The following is a 27676-nucleotide window of genomic DNA, read 5'->3' as shown; positions in this document are numbered from 1 at the left end:
CTACGTGGTAACTTCTGTTTAATTAAAAGCTTCATTATTAACTCTTTTTACTAATATACCACCTAAATTATTGTATTGTATTTTGGTAACAACTGCTCAAATATTTGACAAAGAACTTTAATCTTAAGCAGTACACGAAATTGCTCTTTAAGAGCACAGGAATTTGTCCAAGGAAGAGTAAACTATAATCAGGTTTTAGCAATTTCTCTAAAATGCACAGGAAGAACTTGAAATTTCAAGTTGCAATCCATTTCCATCCTAGCCATTTGCAGTTAATTTAGATTGCCTCTGCTTTTGAGGAGGCACCCTAGGATTCCCTGCGTGTATACATATAAGGAATTTCAAAATGTAAGAAAGTAAGCACTGTAAGTAAATTTGTTAGTATGCGAAAAAAATCTCGATTTGATCAAACTAGGCGCGCACGGTGGTCTCGGGTAATATTTCAGCATTAGCGCGCAAGGTGCTGTCGGGTAGCTGTCATTCTGCAACCATGAGGTCTTTAAGCAGCGTTTGACGGTCTTGCGAGCAAGAGTTTGCATTTGGTCGTCTTCTAGCAGCATTTCGAGTTCTTTCTAGCAGTGTTTCAAGGTCTTGCAACCACGAGTTCACATTTCGCCATCATTTAGCAGCATTTCAACCACGAGTTCGCGTTTTGCCATCTTCTACCAGAGTGTCAAGGTCTCGCAACCACGAAGTCACGTTTCGCCATCCTCTGCATCTTTAGCAGCCTTTCAAACCACGAGTTCACATAATTATACATACAATATGTTGCTGTTTCATAAAACAAAACTGTATGACTGTAATAGATTTCAATGTCAAATTTACAGAGAAATATGCTAACCAGTAACACGGATGTTAACTTCAATAAATATTCAAATGTTTCTTTTTTAACATTTGTATGGACAGCATTTATATCCAGTAAAAACCATATACAGGTGTTAATTAAACAGATCTTCAAAAGCGGGGACAGCTCTAGTGAAAACTATTACTAGTATAATATTAATAATACCAGTTTCAATCTGTGGACTAAATAGGGATATTGTCCACAAAATTGAACCACCATTTTAACAATTCCATCAATTCAAATATGATTTTTGGCTATTCAAAGTGATGCTATAAATAGGTGACATTGCCGGCCTTCAAATTGACGACTTTGTGAGATCGCAAGACAAGCATTCTTTTCAGCGAGAATCTGCATGAGGTTCTTAATTTTCTTATGTGTGGCAGTTATTTGAAGGTGATGCTTGATAATTTGGGGAACGCACTTTTTATGCGGGATGCCCTGAAGGGGCATACCGTGTCTAAAAACGGGTCGATTTCTTTTTTTTTTTTTTCTTCGTCGTATACACAAATCGGTACATTAATTTATTCATGAAACTCTCCCCTCTCCTACTCGGGATGTATTGTTTTGATTGTCTTCAACAAAAGCAGGCCATCTAAATCCATTCTTGTCGCTTATATTGCGAGGGAGGGGACCCACTCACCCCTACCTGTGTGACGTCAATGCATCATTTGATATATTTATTAAAGAAGGATTAAGTCGCGCCATATTGTTTTAACATGTTCTGGACTCAAGTGTGCCGTTTTCAAAGGGAAATTTCACCATTTTGAAGCGGCAAATCGAAAGAATAACTTCTAAGAAGCACCCGACACGTAAAACGGTGGAAATTGGTGAGTTCTTAGTGAAGGAATCGTGCTTTGTTTGACAGTCTTAGACCACGACGCGAGACTGAAAAGAGGTCATTGAGAAGCTTACGTTATCGTAATGGAATTTGACAAATTTCCGCTGATAGTCTGAGTCGCGTAACACACGGAAAACAACGTAACGCGATCGTCGTGACTCAAACTATTCCATTAGCAAGGATAGTTTTATCAATCGGCGAAGCATACAGTTGGAATAAATGAATCAGCCCCAGCATCTCGCGTAATGCCAGTATAGCAGGCATCTTGTTCAAGAAAATAGTCAGTTAATTACATTATTTTGTATGTCACAACGGGAAAACACTCTGTTCAATTTGTCTTCAGTTAAGGTTAAAATTTTATTCCTGCCCACTGAGACTAAAAAGTTGGAACCTGGATGCTGTAAGATTATAATTCACCTGCAGTTATTCATATCCTATCAGTGCTAACTACTTGAGGTTGAGCTTCCAGCATAATAATTATATTCAAGTACACGTAAGGGATGCATCTTTTAAGTTTTTAGTTTTATCTTTGATGTGCACATAACAAATAGGGTTCTTAATATTTAATAAAGTTAAATGGTTTGTGAACCAGTCTGACGTCTAGCATTTTGTCTTAGTTTGATATGTCCTAAAATAACTGACTAACTACTAACTAACTAACTAACTAACTAACTAACTAACTAACTAACTAACTAACTAACTAACTAACTAACTAACTAACTAACTAACTAACTAACTAACTAACTAACTAACTAACTAACTAACTAACTAACTAACTAACTAACTAACTAACTAACTAACTAATAAATATTAAATATTAAATAAATCACTTAAGCATCAATGTATTTACTACATTGTAGTGCTGAACACTAATTGGGACACTTTCTAGCTTCCTGATTACAATAACAGGAAATGGTGGGCCAGACCTCCTTGTCTACTTCTATGGTGACCGGTTTCCACTGTTTTACACCCTGTACAGAAAATGGTCAGATTTTTGGTTATATATAGATAGTTTAAGAAATAAATTTTTCAGGTTGAAAGGATTAAGATCACGTTAGAAATCGTGTATTTTTAAGCCATTAACAAACAGGACACCAAGTTGAGTTATACTTACCATTGTTTCAGCTTCTGAATTATTGGAGGTTTTAAAAAAATATTATATACGATTTCTGGAGTGGGCTTCTCTTTTGAGTATGGAAATGCTTGTCAGAGTAACTTTAAAATCCAGGAAATGGCACTTTCAGGAATAAAAATTTAAAAATTTTTGGAGGGGCATGTCTCTTTACACCCCTTCTTCCAGAACCTCGTGCCTTTGGTGCTTGCATTATCAGAAAACAGTTAGAAATATTTCCGTGATCGATCCATGCTTGCTTCTGATACTAAAAGAGTAACAGGTACATGTATAAACAATAATTGTTTTGAGAGTCTTTATTAAGTATTTTTGAACTCTCTGAATCATTAACTTGCTATGTTTAGGCTTTGTAACAGTTTCTAATATTATTATAGTTTATTCTATATATTACCTGACTGACCTCTACAAGATTGTAAGGATCAACTATGTACATTGAAAAAAGCGCAAGTAAAGATTATAATTATTATTGTTATTCTTGAAGGCTGATCTGAGTAAAAGCAAGGCAATAAACTCATGCATAAATAATTTAGTCATATTTTCATTGGATATTAATAAGATAATAAATTATACATTTTTAATTAATTTAACATGTGATGTCTGCTTTTGTTAAATTAGTCTTTTGAGGAGTCAGTGGATAAGGACAAAATGTTGGCAGTGGGTCACTTCATGCTCGGGAATGTGAATCTAGCTTTGTACAGGTAATTTAAATCTTATGGTAATTTAAATAGAACTGGAAAAAGTACAACTATAACAAGAAACAAATGAATTCAAAGTAATTTAATATTGAATATTAGGTATTTAAATATTAAGACCAGTGTTTTCGTTGTAGCATGGAAAAAAACATGCCTACAGTAATATTATTATTAGTTAAATAATAAATTATGAATGATTTGTCAGAATGTCATGAATGCATGAATTTCCAAGTTCCCACTGTCTCATGAGTATGAAAAAGTCAGTGGGGTTTTTGAAACAGTTATACCCCATCTAGAGTTTTGTCTTTTTGAACATGTAAAAACAATGTGGTTCTTTTCATTTCTTACCAATGGGTAATTATTAAGCTCACCAAAAAATTTTCTCAGCTTGTGATTGGTTTAAATTTTGATCTTGTATGCTTCTATCTCAGGACTATATTTTGTCTGATCAAGTTGCCCCTTGTAAATTTGATGTCCTTTAAAAACTACATGTTAATTTTATAACACATAGAGTTTATTTGCATTGTAAAAATGCTTCATTATATTCCTATAATAAGGTATTTTAAAACTGTAGTTTATTGAATAAATGCAACACATTAAAATTTAGAGGCTTTTTTTTCTGTTAACTAAATTGGTGTTTTCACATGATCCAATTTTTGTTTACTTTAGAGAGGTGATAGTTGCCTGACCAGTGCATGAACCTAGTCTGAGTTTAATCTATTTTTTTTTTGTTCAGGAATGAGAAAGCATTGCAGAACTTTAATGATGCTTATTTTTATCTCCGTGGAAACAAGCTGATTAATTATCAACAACTGGGATTGAAATTCAAACTTTACTTATGTGAGGTAGGTAATGACAACTGCAACTTAGCTAGGGGCTGATTAAATGAGCCAGTTTGCCAAATGAATTAAGAATGAGTTTCAGCTCATATTTTATGAGGCAAGCCAGGCTGACACTGCCTATTAAAAATCAAATAGGCATTCTTGTGTGAAAAATGGCTCTGACATCAAGAATGGATCAAATGACTTTACTTTTGTTAATTCATCATTTTTGCTAATTATTTTGCACATTCAAGTACCTTAATGGTTTTCTGTTCCTTTAATTTTTTAACTATTTCCAATTCAATCTGAAAAAATCTAATTGAGTTTGATGTTAAACCCTCCCCTGTGCCGATAATATGCCTGGTGTGATGTTAAACCCTCCCCTGAGTGACTCGCAAAACCAAACACTGTTTGACTCAATAATGAGGGGAGGGGAGACATTAGTATACACAAAGCAATACTTTAGGTATTCTCATCTTTGGGAAGGGAGGGGAGACAAGTATACACAAAGCAATACTTTAGGTATACTCATCTTTGGGAAGGGAGGGGAGACAAGTATACACAAAGCAATACTTTAGGTATTCTCATCTTTAGCATTCAGTGCAAGTAGAGAAATGTGGATAGCATACTGTCTACATCTCATCAGCATAAAATTAAACTCAGGATTTTGTAGGGTTTTGTTAAAAGGCAGCCGCAACCCACCTCAAAACCTATGGCCCGGCGGGTCATGGCCGACTTCACAGTTCACAGCCTGGGAAATTTTTTTATACCCACCTCAAGATGGCAGATACTAATACTATGACGGACTTGTAACTATTACAAAACAACACTTTGGTTAGTCTAATTTAAGTAAATTAACTGGGAAGTGGGCTGGGGGTAGCCAGGCTGTGGGCTTTGAGGTGGGCCATGGGCTGTAGCCACCTTTTAGTTAAACCTGGATTTTGTATGATTGAAAAACAGATAAGCATTGCCAGATGTGTATTTTTCCCCAGATTCTTGCCAACAGGGCCATTGCTCACTCCAGGTTAGGTGATGTACAAGAAGCCAGGGATGATTTTCTGATGGCACTGCAGTCCAAGGTGGAACCGCGGCACAGCATTATTGAAGACTCTTTGCTTTGTTGGCAGGTTGGCTTGTGCATAACTCAGATCAACAGCTTTGATAGCCCCTAAACTTTCAAACCAACATTACCCCTTCCACGGGGTGTGTGAACAGTCCATTCTACAGGTACACAACAAGGGTAGTGGGTACCCCCATGGCAATAAAATTACCCAATTTCAATCAAGTCGCTGCTGGTAGCCCAGTGGTAATGAAGACAATCTTGGACATAACGGCAGCCAACAGAAAGAAATATTGACCAGAACTGAGCATTCTCCGGGTTTGATTGAAGGGTGGAGAGATAATTCCCTTGTTTAAACCAAGCACTTTTGTAAGTACTACGATATCAACAAGGGGTAGCTATTAGCTAGCTTGTCAGTGGACTTAATTGAAGGAGCAAATAAACCAGATTTATGAGTTGAACAGATAAACAAGTTTAAGGGTCTTGTGCGCATCTTTATGCAAGAAGAATCATGAAAGGCATATTACTGGACACTAGATGGATTATGTGTCTCTGGTGTAAAAATGGCCACTGATCAAAAGTAAGATTTAAAGGGAACCTCCACTCTGACAACAATCTTTGACGTTAAATTGTTGGAAATGTCTAAATAAGTAAAAAGTAGAAATAACATTCAAGTGTGCTAAAAACTAGATACGATTATCGTCTGTTTTCGCCTTTAAATTTCTCGCGTGCCGCCATTTTTTTGATTTTATGATGTAATACGGTTGCCACTATTGTCAATGAGCGGAAGTTATTTTGTGTCAAACAATAAAATTAATTGAACAACCATACTACATCATGAAATCCAACATGGCGGCGCCAAGGAACTTTAAAAGCAAAAATGAACGATAATGAAATCCTGTTTTGTCTGACACAGAAATATTATGTCCATGTTTTCCAACAAAATGTAAAATAACATTGTAGTTTCAACAATTTAACGTTAACTTATTTCAACAGTGGAGGTTTATTTTAAAGGTGCTTACACCAGTAAAAAAAAATGAATTTTAATTAATACCTGTCTATTTATTTGTTTTTATTTATTTGTGTTATCAGTCCGGACAGAATGTAGAGCCATTGAAGTTACCATCACATGCTGTCTTCCAACCACAAAAACGTCAAGTGGCTGCCATCCAAGAAAAGCGAAACTTCTTGGGAGAATCCAAGGTAGGGAAGGAGTATTGGTGATATGATCAATATCCAAACTCACTTTACTGCTTGTTCAGTCTTCTTATGTACTCAAGCTAAGCCACCGTGGGAAAGCCAGGCGAGGCATTTGAACCTAGCTGCAGGGCATTTGTGGATGATCAAGAGTCATTAAACATTAATGAAAATTTGTAAGAAATCCCCTAAAATGGCCAGAAGGCCCTGCTACAGGCAGAAAGTTGCTGTTAAATCCCCTGCGTACAGCCACTCCAGGCACTAATCAATCATTCTACTTGGGAAGTGTTTCGCCCACGTACTGGTGTGAACACATGGTGTTGCGTACAACGTTTCATCGTGTGTCTTGGTCTTTATTCTTGTTCCTGCAATCTATTTTCCAGGTTGTGGCTGAGCATGAGGTTGCCAAGTTTCCCAATTCAAGACCAAAGGTAATACATGTTTGGTTTATCAACAGAGTTGAAAAATAAAGGTAAATTGGCCACCGTAAAGAGATCCGTGTCAATGCTGACGTTTCGAGCGTTAACGTTTCGTCAGAGTGTCAGAGGCAGTGCAGTTGATTCAGTGATTTTGGTGAATTTGAAGTTTGATGGTAAACATCTCATTTTAGCAAACAAGAAAAAAAAAAACGTCGCATTTTTGGGCAAGAGATCGAAAGAGGTGACGCCTGCGTAAAATTAACAAAAGAACGAATTATAGATCGTTCTTTAAGTCTGAGCAATAAACACTACGCATACACTTTTTTAGTTTTATCCGTAGATTTGTTGAAGTAATTGCACTTCATTAATTTATCTCTTTTCTTCCTCGCCTAATGACTAGCTCTTGCTGTTTTCAGAAAAAAAAGGAGAAGCACACGGAATGTGTTTGCTTTCAAAAGTGCATAATGATTAAATCGTGAGTTCGTGAGCTAGTCTGAAATGTCAGCCGTCTCCTCCCCCTAACCCACAGGGGGCGCGGGAGAGAGAGTCTCTCTCCCGCGCCCCCTGTGGGTTAGGGGGAGGAGACGGCTGACATTTCAGACTATTCGAGAGCTCAGTGTTAATTTAACGTTTTATCTTCATTGTCCTTGCCAGCCAACACCTTCACCAACTCCCTCGAGAAAGTTTGAAGAGGACCAATCCGCTGAGCAACACATTCCGGCGGTAAAAGAAGTGGTAAGCTGTCAAATAACTTGTACCTAACATTCGTTTAACGGCCCATTGAGCCCTGACAGTGATCAGCATCAAATTTCTCCTTGTAATATCAATCAATGCTTATTCAACCTCTGAGGTCATGAGAATTAAGAATATGATCACCCAAGCTGAATTTCTTGATATTTTAATAACTTCTCCCCAGTACTTTTTAAGAAAAGTATGGTGACAAAAAGGAGAATTTGTTCTTTGATATTCGGGGTTCATGGGTTAATTAAGGGGATCGCTTACAAACCCACGCTTCGAGGTTGGTGAACCATGAACGAGAGCTGCCAGATTTTTCTTTTGCAGAATAAAAGAAATTCCCATCCACTCTTAGGGTGCGTTCGATTAACACGATTCCGGAATAGGAATACATACATTCATTTCAATGAGGTGTTTAGGGTTACTGAAATACAAAATCGCTTTTAAATTATCACGTGCCAGCAAAAGTTTGCAGAAATGTCTTCCCAAATTTACTTAAAAGAGAAATCTAACAGGTATTCCGTTTATTCTTATTTCTGAATACGGTCAATCGAACGCAACCTAAGCCTATTCTTCTTATCACGGTAATTTAAAATTTTGATGTGGGCCAGCTAACGAAACACCACTGACACTGCTTGGGAGAGCACCTTTACTTGCCCGTTTCCATAGAAACGGTCCGCTATTTCAAAACATAATACTCTCAAGCCAAGGCTTTTCACTAGCTTCAAGAAACTCTTTTCAGCAGTGGCAATGGTTTTCGTTACCTCGCCTTCACAAAAATGTTTTAAATGATCGTGATAAAGGTCTCTTCCAGGCGTTTAGATTGCCCCTCCCCACTCCCCTTAAGAAGGACTGAAACTCAGGGTTAGGCGGGAAGAAAAGTACAACGAGGAGACTGGGGAGAGAAGAGAAATTCTTTCGCTCCCTCCCTCTCCCCCACTCCCCTCAATTTTCGCTGCCCGCCTGGAACGGACTAAGGAGGGAGAGAATTACATACTTCCAATTTGTCTGAAAATTTCTAACTACAACAAGAGCATATATAATGTAGGCATGATAGTAAATGTAGGCATGATAGTAAAGGTGTACAGCAGAGGAAAATACGGGCCATATATGTGAGAACACAATCTCTAGTTTCACCCCTAGTATAGATTACCCATTTCAATCTGGTTACTGTAGAGAAATCGTTCATCTAACTGGGCTCACACGGACAGGCCCTTAGACCTCCTCCTTTGTGTTGTTCCTAGGCGATCGGAAGACAAGCACTGATGAAAGATCTACGCAAGAAAGAGACTCGCAAATCTTTAAAGCGAGTATCCACTCCAATAGATCCGCCGAATAGACCGCTCCCAGTCCTCCCCGGTCGACCAATCAGCCCTCGCCGACCTCCGCCTGGACCTCGGCCACCGTCTCCGGTAGGAATACCTCCACCGAGAGCTGCTGCCGAATCGCGGTCGCCTCTGCCTCGGAGAAGGATTACAAGCGAGCCATTTGAGGCTTTGACTAAACAACTCCCGAATGGTAATGCGGCCCGCTCCCGTTCCGCCTTTGAAATGAAACCCCCAGCTAAACCTCTGCCCCCTGCTCCGAAAGCAAAAAGCCCGCTTCCTCCGCGTAAAATATCCTCGCCAGCATTCCTCAGTAAAAACCGTCACGATGTCCCTGTCACAGTTCAGCTGGTTCTTACACGTTCTATTAAAGTGGACGAAGCGGCCTCGACCCAGGACCTTGTTCGTGCCGCGGCCAACACTTTCAAGCTGCCTGAAGACTCATTTGCATTGTGGTAAGATGCGTTCAAATTCTTGTTTTGTTTTTTTCAAATTCTCAGGCGATTTTATCACACTAATGGCAATATATTATTCAACGCGATCTGGTGAGCTGGGAATGTGCGAATCTCGTGTCTTTTCTATGTAATGCTCCAGTCGATGACACTGAAACATGCCGTTTGAATAGACCAATTTCGATATATCAAAATTCTAGCTTGACAACCAGACTCAGGGGAATAAGACAAACGAAATTAATTGATACTTCTTCTTCTATCGTCCACACTAACACGCCCGAAAACTCCGATGAAAACGGAGACTTTTGAAAACGCTTCATTTCTAGTGTGGACAGATGAAAACAGAGACCTTTGAAAATGGTGACGCAAAAAGCGTCGCATGCCATCGGTTCCAGTCCAAATCGGAGCATCTATCCAAGATGGCGGATGGTCTTGTGACGTTAACACATGCGCAATCCCAGGTCCCAGTCTTTTTCATCGTTTTCGAACGTTTTAGTGTGGATAGGGGAAAACGATACAAAAACGCTGGTGTTGAAAATGTTTTGCTTCGTTTTCGCCGAGATAAAAACGGACACTTTTGAAAACGCATTAATGTGGATGGGGGGTCATTATAATTTCTGTTGTTTTATTCCCCCAAGCCTCGTAGCCAAGAACGAATTTTAATGTATAGAAATTGATTAATTTACAGTTTTAAAGTTTTACCACTCACAACTGTGTCAGCTCTATGAATCTTACATGATGTGTTCCTTTCAAAGGTACATGAAGAACGGCCAGCTCTCAGCCCTTCAGGACAAGGACCTGGAAGGAATTCTGAATTCCCCAGGGAATAGTAGAGAAACAGTTTATTGCTATGAAAATAAACCTGAGTAAGCTTCGTCCAGATGTACAGGAAAATTTCGCGACACCAAATTTGTGCAGTTATTTTGATCTTTTTTTATTATTTTTAATCACGGAAAAAGGCGTTCATCTGTTGCTTTTAGGAAAGGCTTTAGCATATTTTTCAAATTCGTGAAAGAGACATCGTTTTTCTAAAGTCGAGAAATTAAAAAAATTCGAACGAAAATTTCCTGTAATATGGTAATTTTGCAACGAAATTAATTGAACCCAAGTAAATATTTTTTCCACAGTAATGTCAGTGCTAGAATACAAAGAAGGTGCGTATTTTTGTGGTATTATTCAATTTATGAAGTGGAGGTGCCATGGTGTACTCATTTGTTGGTGAATTACTATTTATGACAAAATTCCCCGTTGTAGTAGAGGCGGTCTGGTAATTATTTAAAGTGTAGGTCAGCTTACACGTAGAGGATTCATTTAGAGGCTTTTCATACTCAAGACATAAGCGTCACTTCTGCGTATTTGTTCAATGCGTTACCGGTTGCGAGAATTTGCTGTTTAATCAGTGCTGTGACTACTGTTTATTCTAACTATTATTTTGGCGCCAAGGAAGCTCAGGTCGAGGGACTGGAACGAGACCAGAAATGGTGCGCGGTTTAACCGCGGTCAAACGCAAAAAAAGTCTGTTTAAAGATAAGGCTTTTACTTTGAGAGCTTTAAGCTGATAAGTGTTTTAGGCAAAGAGTAAACAAAATCATTTTATGACTGACTAAAAGGTTTCAAGTTTTTTTAAAGTGAATTATGTGGGGACTGATTGGCCCCATCTGTGTTTAAAGTTTCAATGCGTGACATACTTCACCTTAAAAAACGTGAAGCATTTTTTAGTTAACACATAGAATGATTAAGAAAACTACCGTGGCCGAGAAGGGACTTCAGACTTCAGTAGTTAACTCACAGATTTACAGAAATCTTATCAGCTTTAGGCTATCCAAGGAAAAACCATATCTTTAAACGAACTTTTATTATTATTATTATTATTATTATTATTATTATTATTATTATTATTATTATTATTATTATTATTATTATTATATTCATTTGTCCGCAGTTAAGGTGCGCGGTCGAGGTGTCGCCACAGTCCGTTTTCGTTCAAACCGTCTATTAGGTTTGTTGTGGATAAAAACACGACTGCCTGCCACTAGTTCTTATTTCAAAGTGTCCATTTTGTGAACGAAATTGAAATTAAAGCTACTGGAGAGATTTATATTCGTGTTTACTCGGCAAACGGCAAACAGGTTTCCATTTACGTTTGCTCAAAAGAATTAGTAAATAAATGAGAATAGTGCAAAATAATTCTGGCATTTGATACTGACACGAAACTACTCGGAAAACAGCGAGTGCCAGGCAGACGTAGGATAGTCTTGGTCACGTGGTCATTTTTGCCGTTTTTCGTAAACATAATCCTTAATCTCTCTCTATATTGTACGGCAACTGAGCAGCATTTTACTGTATGGCAATTCTGACAAAGCGCATAACCCTTCAATTTCAGCCGTCACCCACTCCGACAACTTCTTTTCAAAATGTCAGTGCATCTTCACAGCATAATAATCACCATCGAAGTAAGGTACCGCTCAGTAGCTTTCATTTGAATGGTCATACGCTGCGATTTCATCCAAAGACTCAATAGTCAGATCGACAATGCACAGCGAAATAAACAGCACAAATAATTTGCTGTTCAGTCATTCTTTTTTTTACCACAATCGTTTCTAATCTCGCAATCTGATTTAATTGGTAATTTTCCGTTGTCGATAAGAGTCTAGACAACGCTGCTCGCGTCAATTAGCGCGCGGAAATTTTGACAGTTATTGTAAAAATTTAATATTGTGGTAAAAAACAAATCGAAAGTGGTTAAGCGTTGTCTGCACTCTTATCGACAACGATATTCGTCATCACAGTGGTCAAAATTTGTTGTGGACTCACTCGGCGCACAACATTTTGACCACTGTGATGACGAATATCATTGTCGATAAGAGTGCAGACAATGCTAAACCGCATTCGATTTGTTAAATTGTCCGATTTTTTGAGTGGAGCGCCTTTAAACTTGCTTAATTTAGCTAATTGCACCTCCACTATAAACAAAGTATTTACATTTTTTATTTGTAGACATTTACATTGCCACAATTAAGGATTTCGCCCACAGTCGTAGCATCAAAATCACTTTCTTGAACAGTTCAAATTTGCTTTGATTTTACTTCGAGTTGAAGCCGTATCAGCATTAATCAGTTATTCTACTTTCTTTAATTTAATGCCTGAGGTTGTATCAGATTCTAGCTTTCGTGCTATCACAGAATCTTACAAATATCGCAATAAAAACACCTTTTAGGCCGTTCTATTTTTGTACGGGATACGTTTTTGCTATAGAAAGGAATGTTCTGCCAGTCCTGTTTACATTATACTCTATAGTTTTCTGTTATTCTTCAAAAAAAAAAAAAAAAAAAATTCAGTGTAAAGCTAAGGAGCATATCTTTGTTTCGCTTAGTTTCAGCGAAAACAGCGTGGATGCACAAAACTTATTTTTCTGGAGACACCCGCTATTATACAGATAAAGGTCGACGCACATTAAGGGATTGGTCACAGGTCTTTGTTACCGGAACTAGTCTCTGCATCGGAGTCGCCTGCACGGCGCACACGAAGGGACTAGTCTCAGGGACAAGTTCCCTGTAGTGTTTACACGAGCGCTCTTGTCACAGGGACACACCGATTTCCCCTTTAATTGGTTGATGGTATGTGTCTGTTGTCCAAAAGACTTGTTCCACAAACAAAATACAAATTGAATGGAGGAGTCCCCGCGGCTTGCCCCACGAATTAAAACTAGTTTGAAAGTTTGAAATCGTGTTACAAGTCGCAGGGATCCAAGTAAGTGCCCCGTGACTAGATTATTTGACGAATGCGGGTAGTTTAAAAAGGGACTTTGTCCCTGCGACTTGTTCCTGTGACTAATCTCCTTCGTTTGTGACAACATTAAAATCTAGTTTAAATAAATAATAATGGCAGAAGTATTTAGATACTGTAAAAGTTTTGACGACAACAAACAATTAAAATTAATATTTTTTGTTATATACAAAGATGGATGCAATGATTGAGTTGCATTGTTTTTTGCTCAGTGAAAGCCATTTTACTGGCCCCGCTCGCTTATTATCAAACTACAGCTATACTAGTGCTGTTCGTATTACGTGCAAATAATGATTACGATTAAGCCGCGATATTCACGGTAAAGTTAGTTCTTTAAATAACAATAAAATTATCTATCGTTTTACCGAATTTGATGGTGGCCTCGCTTTGTTACAGGTCCCCATAAACAACTCTAGAAGAAGTACAGCATATTACTTATTAAGAAATGTCAACTCTCGAATCTCGTTATGAATAACCGGCCAAATTATCTCATCAACTCAGTTTATAAAAAAACAAATATGCGTATTACTTTTACTTGTGCGTCATGCATCATGGTCTATGATCGAAAGTTCCGGTAACTTACCGGGTCCGATAAGTGTCTTTGGTGATAAATGTTTTTTAACAGAAGTCAATTTTTGTTAGCATTGAATACTAAATTTTAAAGTCTTGTAATTCTATGAAAACATTGGCCAAGTACCATATCTGTAGCCACAGTGTAATCGGCGAAAAAACATTTAAAAATACACTTATCGGGCCCCGGCGATAAGTTCAGTACCGGGACTTTCGATAAACGGATCCCTAGGCCGAAAAGAAAAAGAAAAATACAATAAAAAACGAATAATAAATACAAAAGAAAGAAATTGAAATAAAACAAACAGAAAAGAAAAAATGCAAAAAGGCAAAAAATATCAAAATGTTTCTTAATAAAAACTGAAAGAAAAAAAGAAAAAGTAAAAATATGCCCAAAATATTGGAATAGACGCAAAAAATGGTATGGCACTGATGGTCATAATACTATGCTATGTTTTAAAGTGGAAGCATTGGTATTTTGAATTCATTAAAATCAAACCCCTCTACTCGAACACATGAACACAGTGTCTTCTCACGTCAGTAATACACAGCTGCCCAGTGGGTGACACAGCAACAAAAAACGGATAAGCAAGACTAGTGTGGTGACCTTGTATTTTGCTGACAAGTTTGCCATCAAGGGTTAAAATTGGAATTCTGCTGTTATTAGAGTCGCACACCACTAGGTTTGAAAACTTGTCAACAGCGAGGCCAATTGGATTAGGAAGCTGTCCGTCACCACTCCCCAGTGTGTCGATGTTATGTAGAAACAATCCATCGTTGCTGAATACCTTCACATTATCTCTCAAGAAATAGGAGACAACAAATATGTCCTGATGAGAAATAGCGTACATCGGTGTCTTATGGTCTGGATCTCTGATGGCGAGTACCAGCTGTGTACAGTCAGGGGACAGGACCTTCACTGTTCTGTCACCAACGTCACACACCACCATGCGTCCATCTCGTGCAAAAGTCAGGCGGTATGGTTCCTTCAAGTGTTTGTTGGTGATCTTTGTCACCAATTGCCTTCTTTCGTCAAAACGAAAAATCTTGTAAGAAGCAATGACAATTAGATCACTAGACCTGGTGAATGCTACTGAAGAGGGTTCAATTATTTCTTTACGACTCACAGTGCTTAAATGTCTGCCTTCTGAATTAAACAGCTGCACTCTATTGTTATTATAATCAGCGACTGCAATGTTTCCTGTGTTCTCATCTATTGCAATGTCATAGGGACGATCAAACTGTCCTTCTCCTTCCCCGTGTGACCCAAAGGAGAACAAGGGCTTGTAATGATGTGGAGACACATGAAGACTCCATGGACTACCAGTCAGCGGCTGACCGTTAATTTCAATCACCAGGTCATGTGTACCGACACAATCTGGTGTGTAGGTGACCCTGTATTCACCATCTTTACGGTGATTGATAATGTTATTTCGTTTCTCTCCTGATGGTGTCTCCACTTTCACAATAATCTGATCTTCTTCATGGTAACACTGCTTTTGGTTGGAATCTTTCGTTGTTATCAGAAACTCAGCTTTGTTTCCGACTTCTGCTTCTTTCAAGCCTTTTCCTTCTGCTACTGACTGCAAATGATCCGTGTTACTAACAACAAGTCGACCAGGAATAGCGCATCTTAGAGTCTCAACAACATCTTCATTTATTTCGTACCTTGCATGCAATGTTGCATGAAGTGGCTTGTCCATGTTTAGTTTCTCAACGTTTAGAAGTCCTCTACACCGCTCGACGAGAGTTTGATGCACTTGCAGGATTTCAATGCTTTTGTTTCTTTGTAAGATGGCCTCACAATACTCCACGGATTTTTGTAACTGGTCGATGGAAGCCTGGAAGTGCTCCAACTGTATTGCGTTACCTCTTAATTCTGTTTGCTCAATAACATCTAACTTGCCCATGGTGGTTGTTTCATACTCTTTCAAAACTCGCATTAGTTCCTCAAGAGATGTTAATGCTTTGTTTCGAGCTGCGGCAATTTCTTCTCTGCTTTTCCCCGTTTTTTCTTTAGACCTTTTTACTTGTAACTGGAAACCAGCAACTTCTTTCTTCATTTCTTCTGCAATCTCTACTATTTTAACTTTGCATTCCTTGGCGGCTTGCTCGATATCTACTTTGGTGTGATGACTGTGACGCGTCTGCCCACACTTGTCACAGATGCAGACTTTACATTGTTCACAGAACAAGTTAAGAAGTTCACTCTCGTGATGTTTCTCTCGGCAAACCAAGGAGGTATCAAATGACATCTCCGGGTTGAGGATTTTACCTTAAGTAGATTGAGTATAAAAGGGGTTAGGAAGTAAAGTCATGCTTATACTAGGCTTTGATTTCCGCTGCTCCCTCCGGTCCCGTTTTCCTCCTTGAGAAGCAATCTCGGGTGAGCGCCAGAAGAGACTCTGGAGAATTTGAACAAATTTAAATTTTTTGATTGGCTGTCCCGTAACAGTTTGCATTGTTTTACCGCAGAAATCCTGCGATTATAAAATTCCAGTAACCAAGTCTCTCCTGGCAACAAACCACTGGCTAAAGCGCCTGAGGATTATGGGTACGAGATTGCACTGGGAATGGAATGGGCTGGAAGCTGGAATTTGAGCAAAATTTGTGTATTCTTCTTAAAAATGTACACAAACCAACAAAAACGAACCAATAAGAATTAGACCAAAAAACAAATGTGAGTTGTTTGGTTGCGTTTTCCCAGTCTTGTATTTGCTTTGAGGTTTCACGGATTATTTTGTTTTTGGTATTTACACTGCAAAACAACTGGCAGTCCTTGAATAATCCTCGTGCAACGAGAGAAGAAGTGAAGTAACAATTTCTACGCTTCCATCTAATCGAAAATCCCCGGCTGAAACGAAAGTTTGACTGCTTATGCTGTTTCAATTTGTTGTGACAGGTCACTGTGATTTCTTTGGTCCAATTACGACACTAAGATGGTTAAATACCGCACTGACTGCTTAAAAAGCTATGTAAACACTTAAAGGGTGGAGCATTTATATGTTCTACTTTACTTTTATCCTCAATTTTGTTAGTTAATGACTGAAATTAAGTTTCTGATTGTGGTAAAATGCATTGAATTTGTGTAAACGTTTCTTGTACTAAGTTGGGGCAAAGTTTTCTTAGATATAACTGATAACGTTTGAGAGTATACAATGCAGGTTTGGCAAGATGTGGGATCGGTCCTGTAATCAGGGAGCAGAACGCGATCAGTTATGTATTGACTGAAATGTTCCTCAGGGGAAAGTTATGGGGTCTAGTACCAAGAGGCTATGCTCTTATTAATTAAGGTAATGTATGGGATTTTGCCCCTAACCCCCCTCCCTGAATATTTTTTTATTATTCATGATACTGTATAAAATATTCATCACAGAAAGTTGCAAATCATTTTACATAACCCTATGGTGGGATCAAGATGGGAATCCTCACTGGATAAAATTAAGAGTATCCATGAGCCTATTCTGATTCTATAACGCTCATAAAACAGTTCTCTCGAACATTAAAGCATTCTTCATGCAAATGTTCAGGTAAATTATTAAGGACTGCTGGCTACTGTTTGGTTGAGTTGCCCAGTTCTCATGCTTTTCTCAAAAAGATCCCCAAAATAGGAGCAATAATAAGGTGGCCTGACAGCTTGAGCTAATGAAATTCCTTTAAAGAACTGTTTGATAAGGCAGGTATTGCCTTGTTGAATGCAAGTCGTAGAAAACTTCTTACATGCATATTATGCCGTACCCTTTCTCACAGTTATGCAAAAAGTTAAATACTATTCTACTTTACTTCCTGATCGTAATGCAACACAATTACCTTTTGTGTGTTTTTGAAAAAGGGTAAATAAACAGGAAAGAGCAAGAAGGGACAGGGGGTTGGTTGAGGGGCAGGCAGTTCCCTAGCTACCTTGTCGTACATTTTTGTGACAGTTGAAAGGGAGTGTTCAGTTTTAAATCGAAGATACTCTTCAAAACTTGTAGATTAATGTCATTTTTGCCATTTGTTTTTTTATAGAATGTGCTGAGTTTGTTTGTGGATTGTGTGTGCATGGATTATTCAGTTGTGCCTGTCCGAGAGGCTTTGATCATGTACTGATGGGACATTTGTTAATGTAAATTGATTTGTATTTCTAGTTGGATTTTAAATGATTTCACTAGAAGAAAGAGTGTTAAATTAACTTGTGAGATTTATATATTATGCTAGGTGCCATCGATTTCCTCTGTCAATCCACATTATGCTGTGTGGTTCACACGAAGTAATGATCTTTGTGACATAGGGCAAAACCTTTGTGCCCAGCCATGCTGGAAATTTAAAGGATCACAGAAGGACCCCCCCCCCCCCCCACCCCTTAAGGCATCACCCCCAAGACCCTTGATACTGTAACACGAACTATGGTATATGTAAATTAGGATATCAATAATTTATTGATATCCCAATTAATTTTCACAAACCATCTTACAGTATCAACGGTCTTCGTTAGGGGTGATGCTATAAAAGGGTTGGGGGGGAGAGTGCTTAGGTTACATGTTGTTGTGTTTACATGACAATGCAACAATTCACCTTCGGTACTTGTTTCCTTCTTTGAAGACACAGTGGATTCTACCAAGTCATCAATCTTTTTTGTGAGGCTTTTTATGTCGGTGCCGATTTCTTTCAACTCATCTTTTATGTTGTCTTCATCATTTTTCCACTGATGGAGAAGCTCCTTGTAATGTTCCTCCACAAAAGGATCCATACATTCTGTTTCAAGATTGTCAATAGCTGTTTTGTAGGCAACTCCTCCCAGTCGCACCAGAGTGTCCCCGATCTCACTCCAGTATCTATTAAATGTTGTATCATCAACAGAAGCATGCTCAGCGTGAGCATAAACAGTGTTTCTGAAGTACTTCACACGAGCGATGTCTGCTTCAAGACTTACGTCTGTTAAGGGAGGAAGGGCGTCCCAGCCTGATGCAGGAGCAGCTAGACCACAAATGTTCCGCAACAGGACCATCAACAGAGTGGTGTCAAAAAAAGCTGATGAAACAGAAGATGGGATAGCAGGGAAGAGCTTGCCCCACTGAGTTGGGTTGATTATCTTCCTTCCTTTCAATGTCAGCAATGAAGCTTTGTTTGCCGCCAAGACAGGTTGTAGATTTGTTGGTAAGTGGATGGCATTGAATTGGTCTCTGAGTGCCTGGGTACCGATATCTACCAGGAGACGACACAACCGAGCATAGTTGGTTGTCTCCTTGGTAGATGCTGCTGCAGTTGCCATGGAGACGAACTATTAACCTAAGAAAACAAGTTTGGCTGATTACTAACAGAGTGTATTCAGTGGTCACTTTCTAGAGCTGCATGCAGATATTGCTGGCGTAGGATTTGGGAAGTAAACCATATGTCGTGAAACAACCCAATACCTTTGGCAAACAAAGGAGATCAATGGGAGGGATTATGTTTTACGTATTCTCCCCTCTTTAATATATGTTATCTTGAATCATTTTAGAGATATCAAAGGAACAGTGTGAAATTGTTATCATGATGAACAAGGTGCATGGTTAAAAAAAACATTTGAGCATTTTCCTGTAAATTATGTGGTTAGATTTCGTACAAGGTCGTTCAAACCCTGGAAACTTTGAATGAAATACTACAGTGGGGGCCTATACTGCTATTAAAATAGGTGTGGATCTTCAACTGTGTTACAGTGAATGCTGGGAAATCCTTGAGTATGACCATGGATTCAAGAAAGCTTCTGAGCAGTGCTGTCCTGTAATGCTTTTCATGATCAGTTTAAGGTGGTACAAACAAATTAATGGTGTTTGGGGAGAGGGCGGAGGGGGAGGGGGGGGGGGAAAGAGTTGCACTTCTATAAAAATAGTTAACAAATCAAATGCGGTTTAGCGTTGTCTGCACTCTTATCGACAACGATATTCGTCATCACAGTGGTCAAAATGTTGTGCGCCGAGTGAGTCCACAACAAATTTTGACCACTGTGATGACGAATATCGTTGTCGATAAGAGTGCAGACAACGCTTAACCACTTTTGATTTGTTTTTTACCACAATATTAACGTCAAAGAAAATTTTTACAATAACTGTCAAAATTTCCACGCGCTAATTGACGCGAGCAGCGTTGTCTAGACTCTTATCGACAACGGAAAATTACCCAATCAGATTGCGAGATTAGAAACGATTGTGGTAAAAATGTAGATCTTCAACTGTGTTGCACTGAATGCAGGTTCTAGCTTTTCAGTGTGTGGAGGAATTCTTTCAGAATGACAATTCAAGTGATAGCTTCTGAGCAGTGCCTTCTTGTGATATTTCTGTTTGTAAATGAAGTTCAAGTTGGTACAAACCTTTCAATTTGTGGAGGGCCAGTCATGTTACTATTCAAGAACCATTTAAGTGTGACCATTAATTCAAGAAAAAAGATAGTTGATCAGTGGTTTGTGATGTTGTTTAGCATGATACAAAATGTAGTTCAGAGTTTTAATTCAGTGCATCAAATTCTACATTGTTGCCATTTAAATGAAAGTTACAAGTATTTAATAAGTTTTCATTCCTTTGTCAATAGATATTTCTTAACTAAAATTTTTAGACAAGCTAGGTCTCTGAGTTTTAGCATACACAGGATGATTCTTCCTTTACTTCCACTTTAACTTCCTAAATAGATATTACCTAATTCATAAAGGGTATTGGGAAAGATGAACCCAGTTAATTGCCTTACCTTTGAGTTTTTATTTGGATCTTTAACGTCCACAAATAAGAGTTATCCTGAACTCTTAGTAAAGCTGCAGACGTCTGTTGGAAAAGAGACATCATTAATTAAATGGAGGCATAAATGTATTAATATAAGGAGGAATAGTTCAAGTTTCATCTAAAGCCGAGTGAATGTTGGTGTGGATGTTTCAGAACTGAGATCAGTTGTTTTCAATTGTTGCAACGATATGATTATTTGACACCAAGACAAGCGAATGAATTAAAATTGGAGTCATTATCTTCTGTTGTTGTCTTTTCCTTACCGAAACCTGCCTAATGATGCGTACATGCATCTGACCAATAGTCGTTGCAGGACACATTAACTGCCAGATGGTATTAGCCCCGTAGAAAAACATTACCAGCAATCACATTGTAAGACTGAATCATTCTGAATTAGGTGTTTATAATTATCAGAAGTTGAACAGGTATTGCAAAGGTCTCAAGACACCAAACAGATTTTAATTTTGTGTGCATGCAAATGAGCTGCAGTTTCACGATTCTTCTTTGAAATGCGTTTACTAATAATAAACAATAATTGAGTTCTGTTCATATCTGCTACAACTGAAGTAATCGGAGAAAGCTGCAATATTGGGAACGCTTGTGTTACTGAAGGTATAAGCTCTATGCTAACCAAGATCGGTATCAAGATGAAACAAACCTGAAATGTTGCAATACTGATCACAGATCATGGAGACGCCCCACAAGCTGATGTCAGCCGACCGTGGAGTGGAAACCCAAATCTGCCTTGATTAACTCTGAAAAATGAACAAAATTCATCTGAAATCATCGCATATTATTTGTAACGTCATGGTTGAGGTATGCTTAAGTCTTCGACTTGTATTGCGAGGTACTAATGAGCAATATTTCCGTTTGCGTGTGTTCGTGATCACAAGCGGCGCGACTCACGCGATCGTCGTCTGAAATCATGTCAGAACGCTTCTGATCTTAAATTCCTTCAGCACTTAAGTGTTGATGAATAAATATTATCATCAGGGACTGGAAAGAAGAATGACATGATTTGTGAATAAGGAGATAGCATCTAGAAAAGAGGGGGGTGAATAGGGGTATGTAAATCCGCTGATCCGCTAAAATTAATGGCTGAATCCGTCGATCCGCTCAAAAAATCAACTAAATCCGAATCCGCAAATTGTTTGCCGCGTTAGATGATACGCAAGATACAAAGGGACTTCAGTTGTTGGAGTTGCCTTGCGTGATATTGTGTTTTAGCGTTGAGGATGACTATCAACGAAATATTTATGTAACCAACGTCTGTATCGAAACAAAATCTTGTACATAAGAGAAAAAAGAGCAAACTTGAACTTCCTAACAACCAAAATCCAAAATCCGGGCCCCAAAACTGGATAAAACCGCGATCCGCTGTGATCATAGGATCCGCAGATCCGTTAAAATTTCGCTCTGAATCCAGAATCCGGGCTAAAATATTCACCAAATCCGCCGATCCGTAGACCTATTCACCCCCCTCAGAAAAGGAAATAATGTCGATTAAGGAGCCATACCTGCAGTCAGGCCGTTTCTGCAAGCGAAACGGGAAGTAGCTCGTACAACTGAAACCTGTTCAGCTTGTTTAGGAATTTAGGAAAACGTTTTCGGTGAAGACGCTGATTAAACCTCAGATGATCTTGAATTGCTGATCTTTCCAAAAAGAGAATTACAAACACTGAAATGAAAATCAACCCCGCAGTCTACAGTCTATCTCGTTCCCAGAGCCCTCGTTACCCTTGTCCAAGGGTAACGAGGGCTCTGGGAACGAGATTGAGATGATCTACAAAATCAAGAGATTTCTCAGAAAGACCCAGTCCGTTGTTTGCATGGTAACAGACAGACTGAATGGACAAAGCCGCTTTGTTGGATGACAAACAGTCTGCGATATACATTGGGTTGGTGGGAGGTGGGGAGTGGGGTGGGGGGATGAGAGGAAGGGAAGGACAGAAATGAGAAGTGAGAGTAAAGTTCGTTTCCAGAGTTAATTATTTTTTGTGTTATTTCTAGATTTACTTTTTGCATATATTTTTCGTTCTCATAGGGATACGTTTTTGCTGTTAAGTCCTGATCAAAGAGTATATAGCATTTTGATGCGTGTCGAAAAAGTTGACGCTCAAATTCAACCTTATTTATCACTGACTGCAACGTAATTAATCTCTTTCACCGCCTTTTGTATAATTACCAATATGTTTCAATTAATTACGCGGAATGCTCTAAGGGCAGACCATGTCTAAAAATGGGCTCGCTATCTTATTTACTTATTTTTGCTTGAAAACCTTAGGATAAGGGAGCCATTTAAATGAAACGACACTTTCAGCCTGTTGGACTCAGTTATGGGATACAATTTTGTCGCTGAGCATTGAGCCCCAGTACAACTGCAGTAGAACAAAAGGAAACAACTGAACAAAACAGTTATAAAAATAAACCTCTCTGTTTTACAACGGGACATTGGCAAGATTGTTCTTGTGTATGGATACGTTATGACAGAAGAAGAAGAAGAAGAAGAAGAAGAAGAAGAAGAAGAAGAAGAAGAAGAAGAAGAAGAAGAAGAAGAAGAAGAAGAAGAAGAAGAAGAAGAAGAAGAAGAAGAAGAAGAAGGAGAAGAAGAAGAGGTAACATGGTTACTGTAGGTTAGTTAGTGTTATGGGGAGGTAGAAGCCGTGGTGGTTCGCCGGACCGCTAAACCACAACTGACCAAACTTGGCATTTCTGTGACCTCCGAAAGACTTCAGGAACTGTTTCTTCCCCGTGCGGCTTAATGGTTCACGTCGATCACTTCTCTCGTCATCATGATCTGCAGTTCTCGCTCGCCGTTTTTGTCTTTTGTCACCGCCTGCGTTCACCCCGCTCGAGTTTTGATGACGAACCTTTTGAACAGTTTTCTCTTACACAGGACGTCTAGAATGTGCCCACTGCCCGCCATTAATATATCGGACTTTAGCTGGTGCTGCCATTTGTTATCTCACCCTACGATGGTGTGTCTATCATCAAAACTTCGTCCTGGCTTGATGACCGCTTTTTTTAACTCAGTGACTAGTACTGACCCCTGCAGTAACCGGTACCAGAGGCTATGTTTTCCTTTTCTACTGACCCCAGGGGCTATTATAACGGACTTTACTTCCACACCCCATTTCCCTGATGCTATATTCTCCACCGCTATGGACACAACATTAACATCTTGGAGCTCCTGACTACTGTATCATGGTCGCCCTCAAGCTTTGGGGTACCCTTCTCTATCGGCCAGGGCATCATTTTCCAATGCGACAACATAACGTCAATAGCGTCCTCCCCATCAACTCTGGTCTTTCAAGTGTTCCAGTTATGCAGCCTTGTTTACGGGAAATCTGGTTTCTTACAGGCCGCCATGACACCGACCGGCCTCGTGCTTAGCATATCCCAGGCTTAGAAAACTCCTCGGCCGATTTCTTAAAGGACCCTAGTCAGCCTCCGCCATTTTCGATGCCATCGAAACATTGATATTGCATGGTGAAGCGAAATCTTATTGCTTAACTGTAAGTTGTGTTCCTGAAAGTATGTTTCATTATCTTTAGTAGTTTCACAGTGAATTCGTTCATTTTGACATGCTCTGAGTAAAATGTAATAGCCAAACTCTCGCATATAAACAAATCAGTAAAAACAAAAGTGTGGCTGACAAGGGCCCTTTAAGTCGGTGGCATTTAATCTTTTGTAAGCGAACACTTGACACATGGTATAATCTCCAAGTTTATTTTATGTACTATCAGGGGCACCCAATGGATCGTTTCGGTAAATTATCTGTTCGGAAGGCCCTTAATCTCCTACAATTTTCCAAAGGAAATTTTCACTACGAACTTTCGTGATTTGGGAAAGTTAAGGCCTAGTGTTTTCGGATTGATCAAAATGTTGTTTCGGGTACCGAAAAAAGGTCAGCTAAGATTTTCGGAAAGGAAATTTTCGGGAAATGGACAAAAATGCGCTACTAATTTCGAAAAGACTCAAGTTCCCCTAGAATGACCGAACAGATAAAAATATTATAGCGCTGCCTAAAATGAACCTATAGAGCTTTAAAGCCACTCCAGATCGCCTAAAATAACGTTTCAAAGGATCTGAGAGAAAATTGTCGTTGGGTGCCCCTGTACTATGCTACTCACAGTTTACGAGGAACTTTAGTGATAACCTAACGCAGCTCGCATTCTAACTTGGAAAATGTATGCGATAAATTATCTTCTAATAACGAGATGTGTGAAACCTGTTCCCCAAGACGGGATTGAAACAGACCACTTCTCTCTTGGTCAGACCCTGGATCACTGCTGCTAAATTGGCACTTTGGTGTTGAATCATATCGTTTGAATCAGGGTTTGAATTCACACTGTGGTTTTATTACTCACAACTGTGTCAGCTCTATGAATTTTACATGACGTGTTCCTTTCAAAAGGTGCATAAAGAATGGCCAGCTCTCAGCCCCTCAGGATAACGACCTGGAAGGGATTCTGAATTCTCCAGGGGATAGTAGAGAAACAGTTGATTGCTATGAAAATAAACCTGAGACTGCACAGGAAAATTTCGCGACACCAAATCTAGGCGCTTATCTTGAGTTTTGTAATGACAAATAAAAAGACGTTCCTTTATTGCGAAAAGTGTAGTTCAGCTTACACGTAGAGGATTCGTTTAGAGGCTTTTCATACTCAAAATCAAAGCGTCACATCTCAGTATTTGTTACAATCAATGCCGGTAGTGAGTATTTGGTGTTTAATCAGTGCTGTGACTAATGTTTATTCTAACTATTATATTGGCGCCAAGGGAGCTCAGGGAGAGGGACTGGGACGAGACCAGGTGTGGTGCGCGGTTTAACCGCGGTCAAACGTAAGAAAAAGTCTGTTTAAAGATAAGGCTTTTACTTTGAGAGCTTAAAGCTGATAAGGTTTTCTAGTCAAAGAGTAATCAAATCATTTTATGACTTACTAAAAAGGTTTCAAGTTTTTTTTAAAGTGAATTATATGAAGACTGATCGGCTCCACCTGTGTTTAAAGTTTAAAAAACGTGAAACATATTTTAGTAAACTCATAGACTGATTAAGTAAACTAGCGTGGCCGAGAAGGGACTTCAGACTTCAGTAGTTAACTCACAGATTTACAGAAATCTTATCAGCTTTGAGCTATCCAAGTAAAAAACCATACCTTTAACGGTCTTTTGTTGTTGTTGTTATTATTATTATGGCAGTAAAAACTTCTGGATGCCCAGATTACCTAAACAATGATTGGGCGGCCAGCCGTAGCCAATCAATGTAACGACCAAATTACAAATTACAAATTTACAATTAACCTCCGAACTTCTAATCATAAAAATCCTAGTAATTAAATGCTAAAACTATTTATCATCCATAAAATCCTAAATCTAAATACTAAAAGTTCTGTTCATCGCGATGAAAACACTTAAAAAATAGATAAAAATAAAAGTATAATAAAACGCCTAATGTCCATTATTATTATTATTATTATTATTATTATTATTATTATTATTATTATTATCATTATCATTATCATTATCATTATCATTATCATTATCATTAATTTTTTTATTTTCATTTGACCGCGGTTAAGGTGCGCGGTCGGTGTGTCGCCACAGTCCGTTTTCGTTCAAACCGTCTATTAGGTTTTTTTTGGATAAAAAGACGACCGCCTGCCACTAGTTCTTATTTCAAAGTGTCGATTCTGTGAACGAAATTCAAATTAAGGATACTGGAGAGATTTAAAACTGTGTTTACTCGGCAAACGGTTAACAGGTTTCCATTTACGTTTCCGCAAAAGAATTGGTAAATAAATGAGAATAGTGCAAAATAATTCTGGCATTTGATACTAACACGAAACTACTCAACCTTACTTAGAAACGGAAAACAGCGAGTGCTAGGCAAACGTAGAATAGTCTTGGTCACGTGGTCATTTTTGCCGTTTTTCGTAAACATAATCCTTAATCTCTCTCAATATTGTACGGCAACAGAGCAGCATTTTACTGTATGTCAATTCTGGCAAAGCAAATAACCCTTCAATTTCAGCCGTCACTCACTCCGATATTTTCTTTTCAAAATGTCAGTGCATCTTCACAGCATAATAATCACCATCGCAGTAAAGTATCGCTCAGTAGCTTTCATTTGAATGGTCATACGCTGCGATTTCATCCAAAGACTCAATAGTCAGATCGACAATCCACACGGCGTAATAAACAGTACAAATAATTTGCTGTTTAGTCATTCTTTGATTGTCCGATTATTTGAGTGGAGCGCCTTTAAACTTGCTTGATTGAGCTACTTGCACCTCCACTATAAACAAAGTATTTACATTTTTTTATTTGTAGACATTAACATTGCTACAATTAAGAATTTCGCCTACAGTCGTAGTATCAAAATCCTTTTCTTGAACAGTTCAAATTTGCTTTGATTTTACTTCAAGTTTAAGCCGTATCCGCGTTAATCAGTTATTCTAGTTTCTTTAATGCCTGGGGTTGTATCAGATAGCTTTTGTGCTGGCACAGAAGCTTTCAAATACCACAAGTAAAGCACTTTTTAGGTCGTTCCATTTTTGTACGGGATAGGTTTTTCCTGTTTACATTAATTATACTCTATAGTTTTCTGTTTTCCACCAAAAACAAAAACAAAATTCTGTGTGAAGCTAGGAGGCATAACTTTGTTTCACATAGTTTCAACAAAAAGAGCGTGGATACACAAAACTTATTTTCCTGAAGACACCCGGTATTAACCGTATCATACAGATAAAGGTCGGCGCACATTAAGGGACTGGTCGCAACTGAGTGCTTGTTACCGGAACAAGTCTCTGCATCGAGTCGCGTGCACGGCGCACACGAAGGGACTAGTCTCAGGGACAAGTCCCTTGCCGTGTTTACACGAGCGCTCTTGTCACAGGGACACTCCGATTTTCTCTTTGATTGGTTGATGGTTTTTGTCTGTTGTCCCAAGGACTTGTTCCACGAACAAAATACAAATCGAATGGAGAGGTCCCCGCGACTTGCCCCACGAATTCAAGCTCGTTTGGCAGTTTGAATACGTGGTACAAGTCGCAGGGATCCAAGTTTGGTGCC

At 38.7% G+C, this 27676-nt stretch overlaps 2 protein-coding genes and 1 long non-coding RNA gene across 4 annotated transcripts in view; 1 reads left to right on the top strand and 2 right to left on the bottom strand.

Moving 5' to 3' along the window:
* The window catches only part of LOC146454531 (uncharacterized), a 70574-nt gene that overhangs the window by 2914 nt on the left and 39984 nt on the right, over window positions 1-27676 (top strand). The window contains exons 2-9 of one of the 2 annotated variants that reach the window (XM_085095419.1): window positions 3430-3512; window positions 4243-4351; window positions 5320-5454; window positions 6480-6590; window positions 6968-7015; window positions 7658-7738; window positions 8983-9518; window positions 10271-13670. In XM_085095419.1, coding sequence (XP_084951545.1) covers window positions 3430-3512; window positions 4243-4351; window positions 5320-5454; window positions 6480-6590; window positions 6968-7015; window positions 7658-7738; window positions 8983-9518; window positions 10271-10385 — 1218 coding nt within the window. In that variant the 3' untranslated portion in view covers window positions 10386-13670. Of the gene's footprint in view, window positions 1-3429; window positions 3513-4242; window positions 4352-5319; window positions 5455-6479; window positions 6591-6967; window positions 7016-7657; window positions 7739-8982; window positions 9519-10270; window positions 13671-27676 lie in introns of those variants that run through there. The other variant, XM_085095420.1, reaches the window with a different exon arrangement.
* LOC146454535 (uncharacterized) lies at window positions 12477-21357 on the bottom strand. The gene is made up of 4 exons (XM_085095410.1): window positions 21261-21357; window positions 20571-20644; window positions 18426-19139; window positions 12477-16146 (listed from the first exon to the last, which is right to left on the bottom strand). Exons 3-4 carry the CDS (start codon window positions 19120-19122, stop codon window positions 14375-14377), a joined length of 2469 nt encoding a protein of 822 aa, XP_084951536.1. The 5' UTR covers window positions 19123-19139; window positions 20571-20644; window positions 21261-21357; the 3' UTR covers window positions 12477-14374.
* Window positions 12477-27633, bottom strand: LOC146454534 (uncharacterized). Its single transcript, XR_014859263.1, has 2 exons — window positions 27234-27633; window positions 12477-12860 (listed from the first exon to the last, which is right to left on the bottom strand). It is a non-coding gene; the product is annotated as an uncharacterized LOC146454534 (long non-coding RNA).

The sequence above is a fragment of the Pavona decussata genome, unplaced genomic scaffold, assembly GCF_977016875.1.
Source record: "Pavona decussata unplaced genomic scaffold, jaPavDecu1.1 SCAFFOLD_300, whole genome shotgun sequence".
NCBI classification, from domain to species: Eukaryota; Metazoa; Cnidaria; class Anthozoa; order Scleractinia; family Agariciidae; genus Pavona; species Pavona decussata.
Note: the sequence above shows the minus strand (reverse complement) of the source record. Positions and strands in the feature narration are given on the sequence as shown.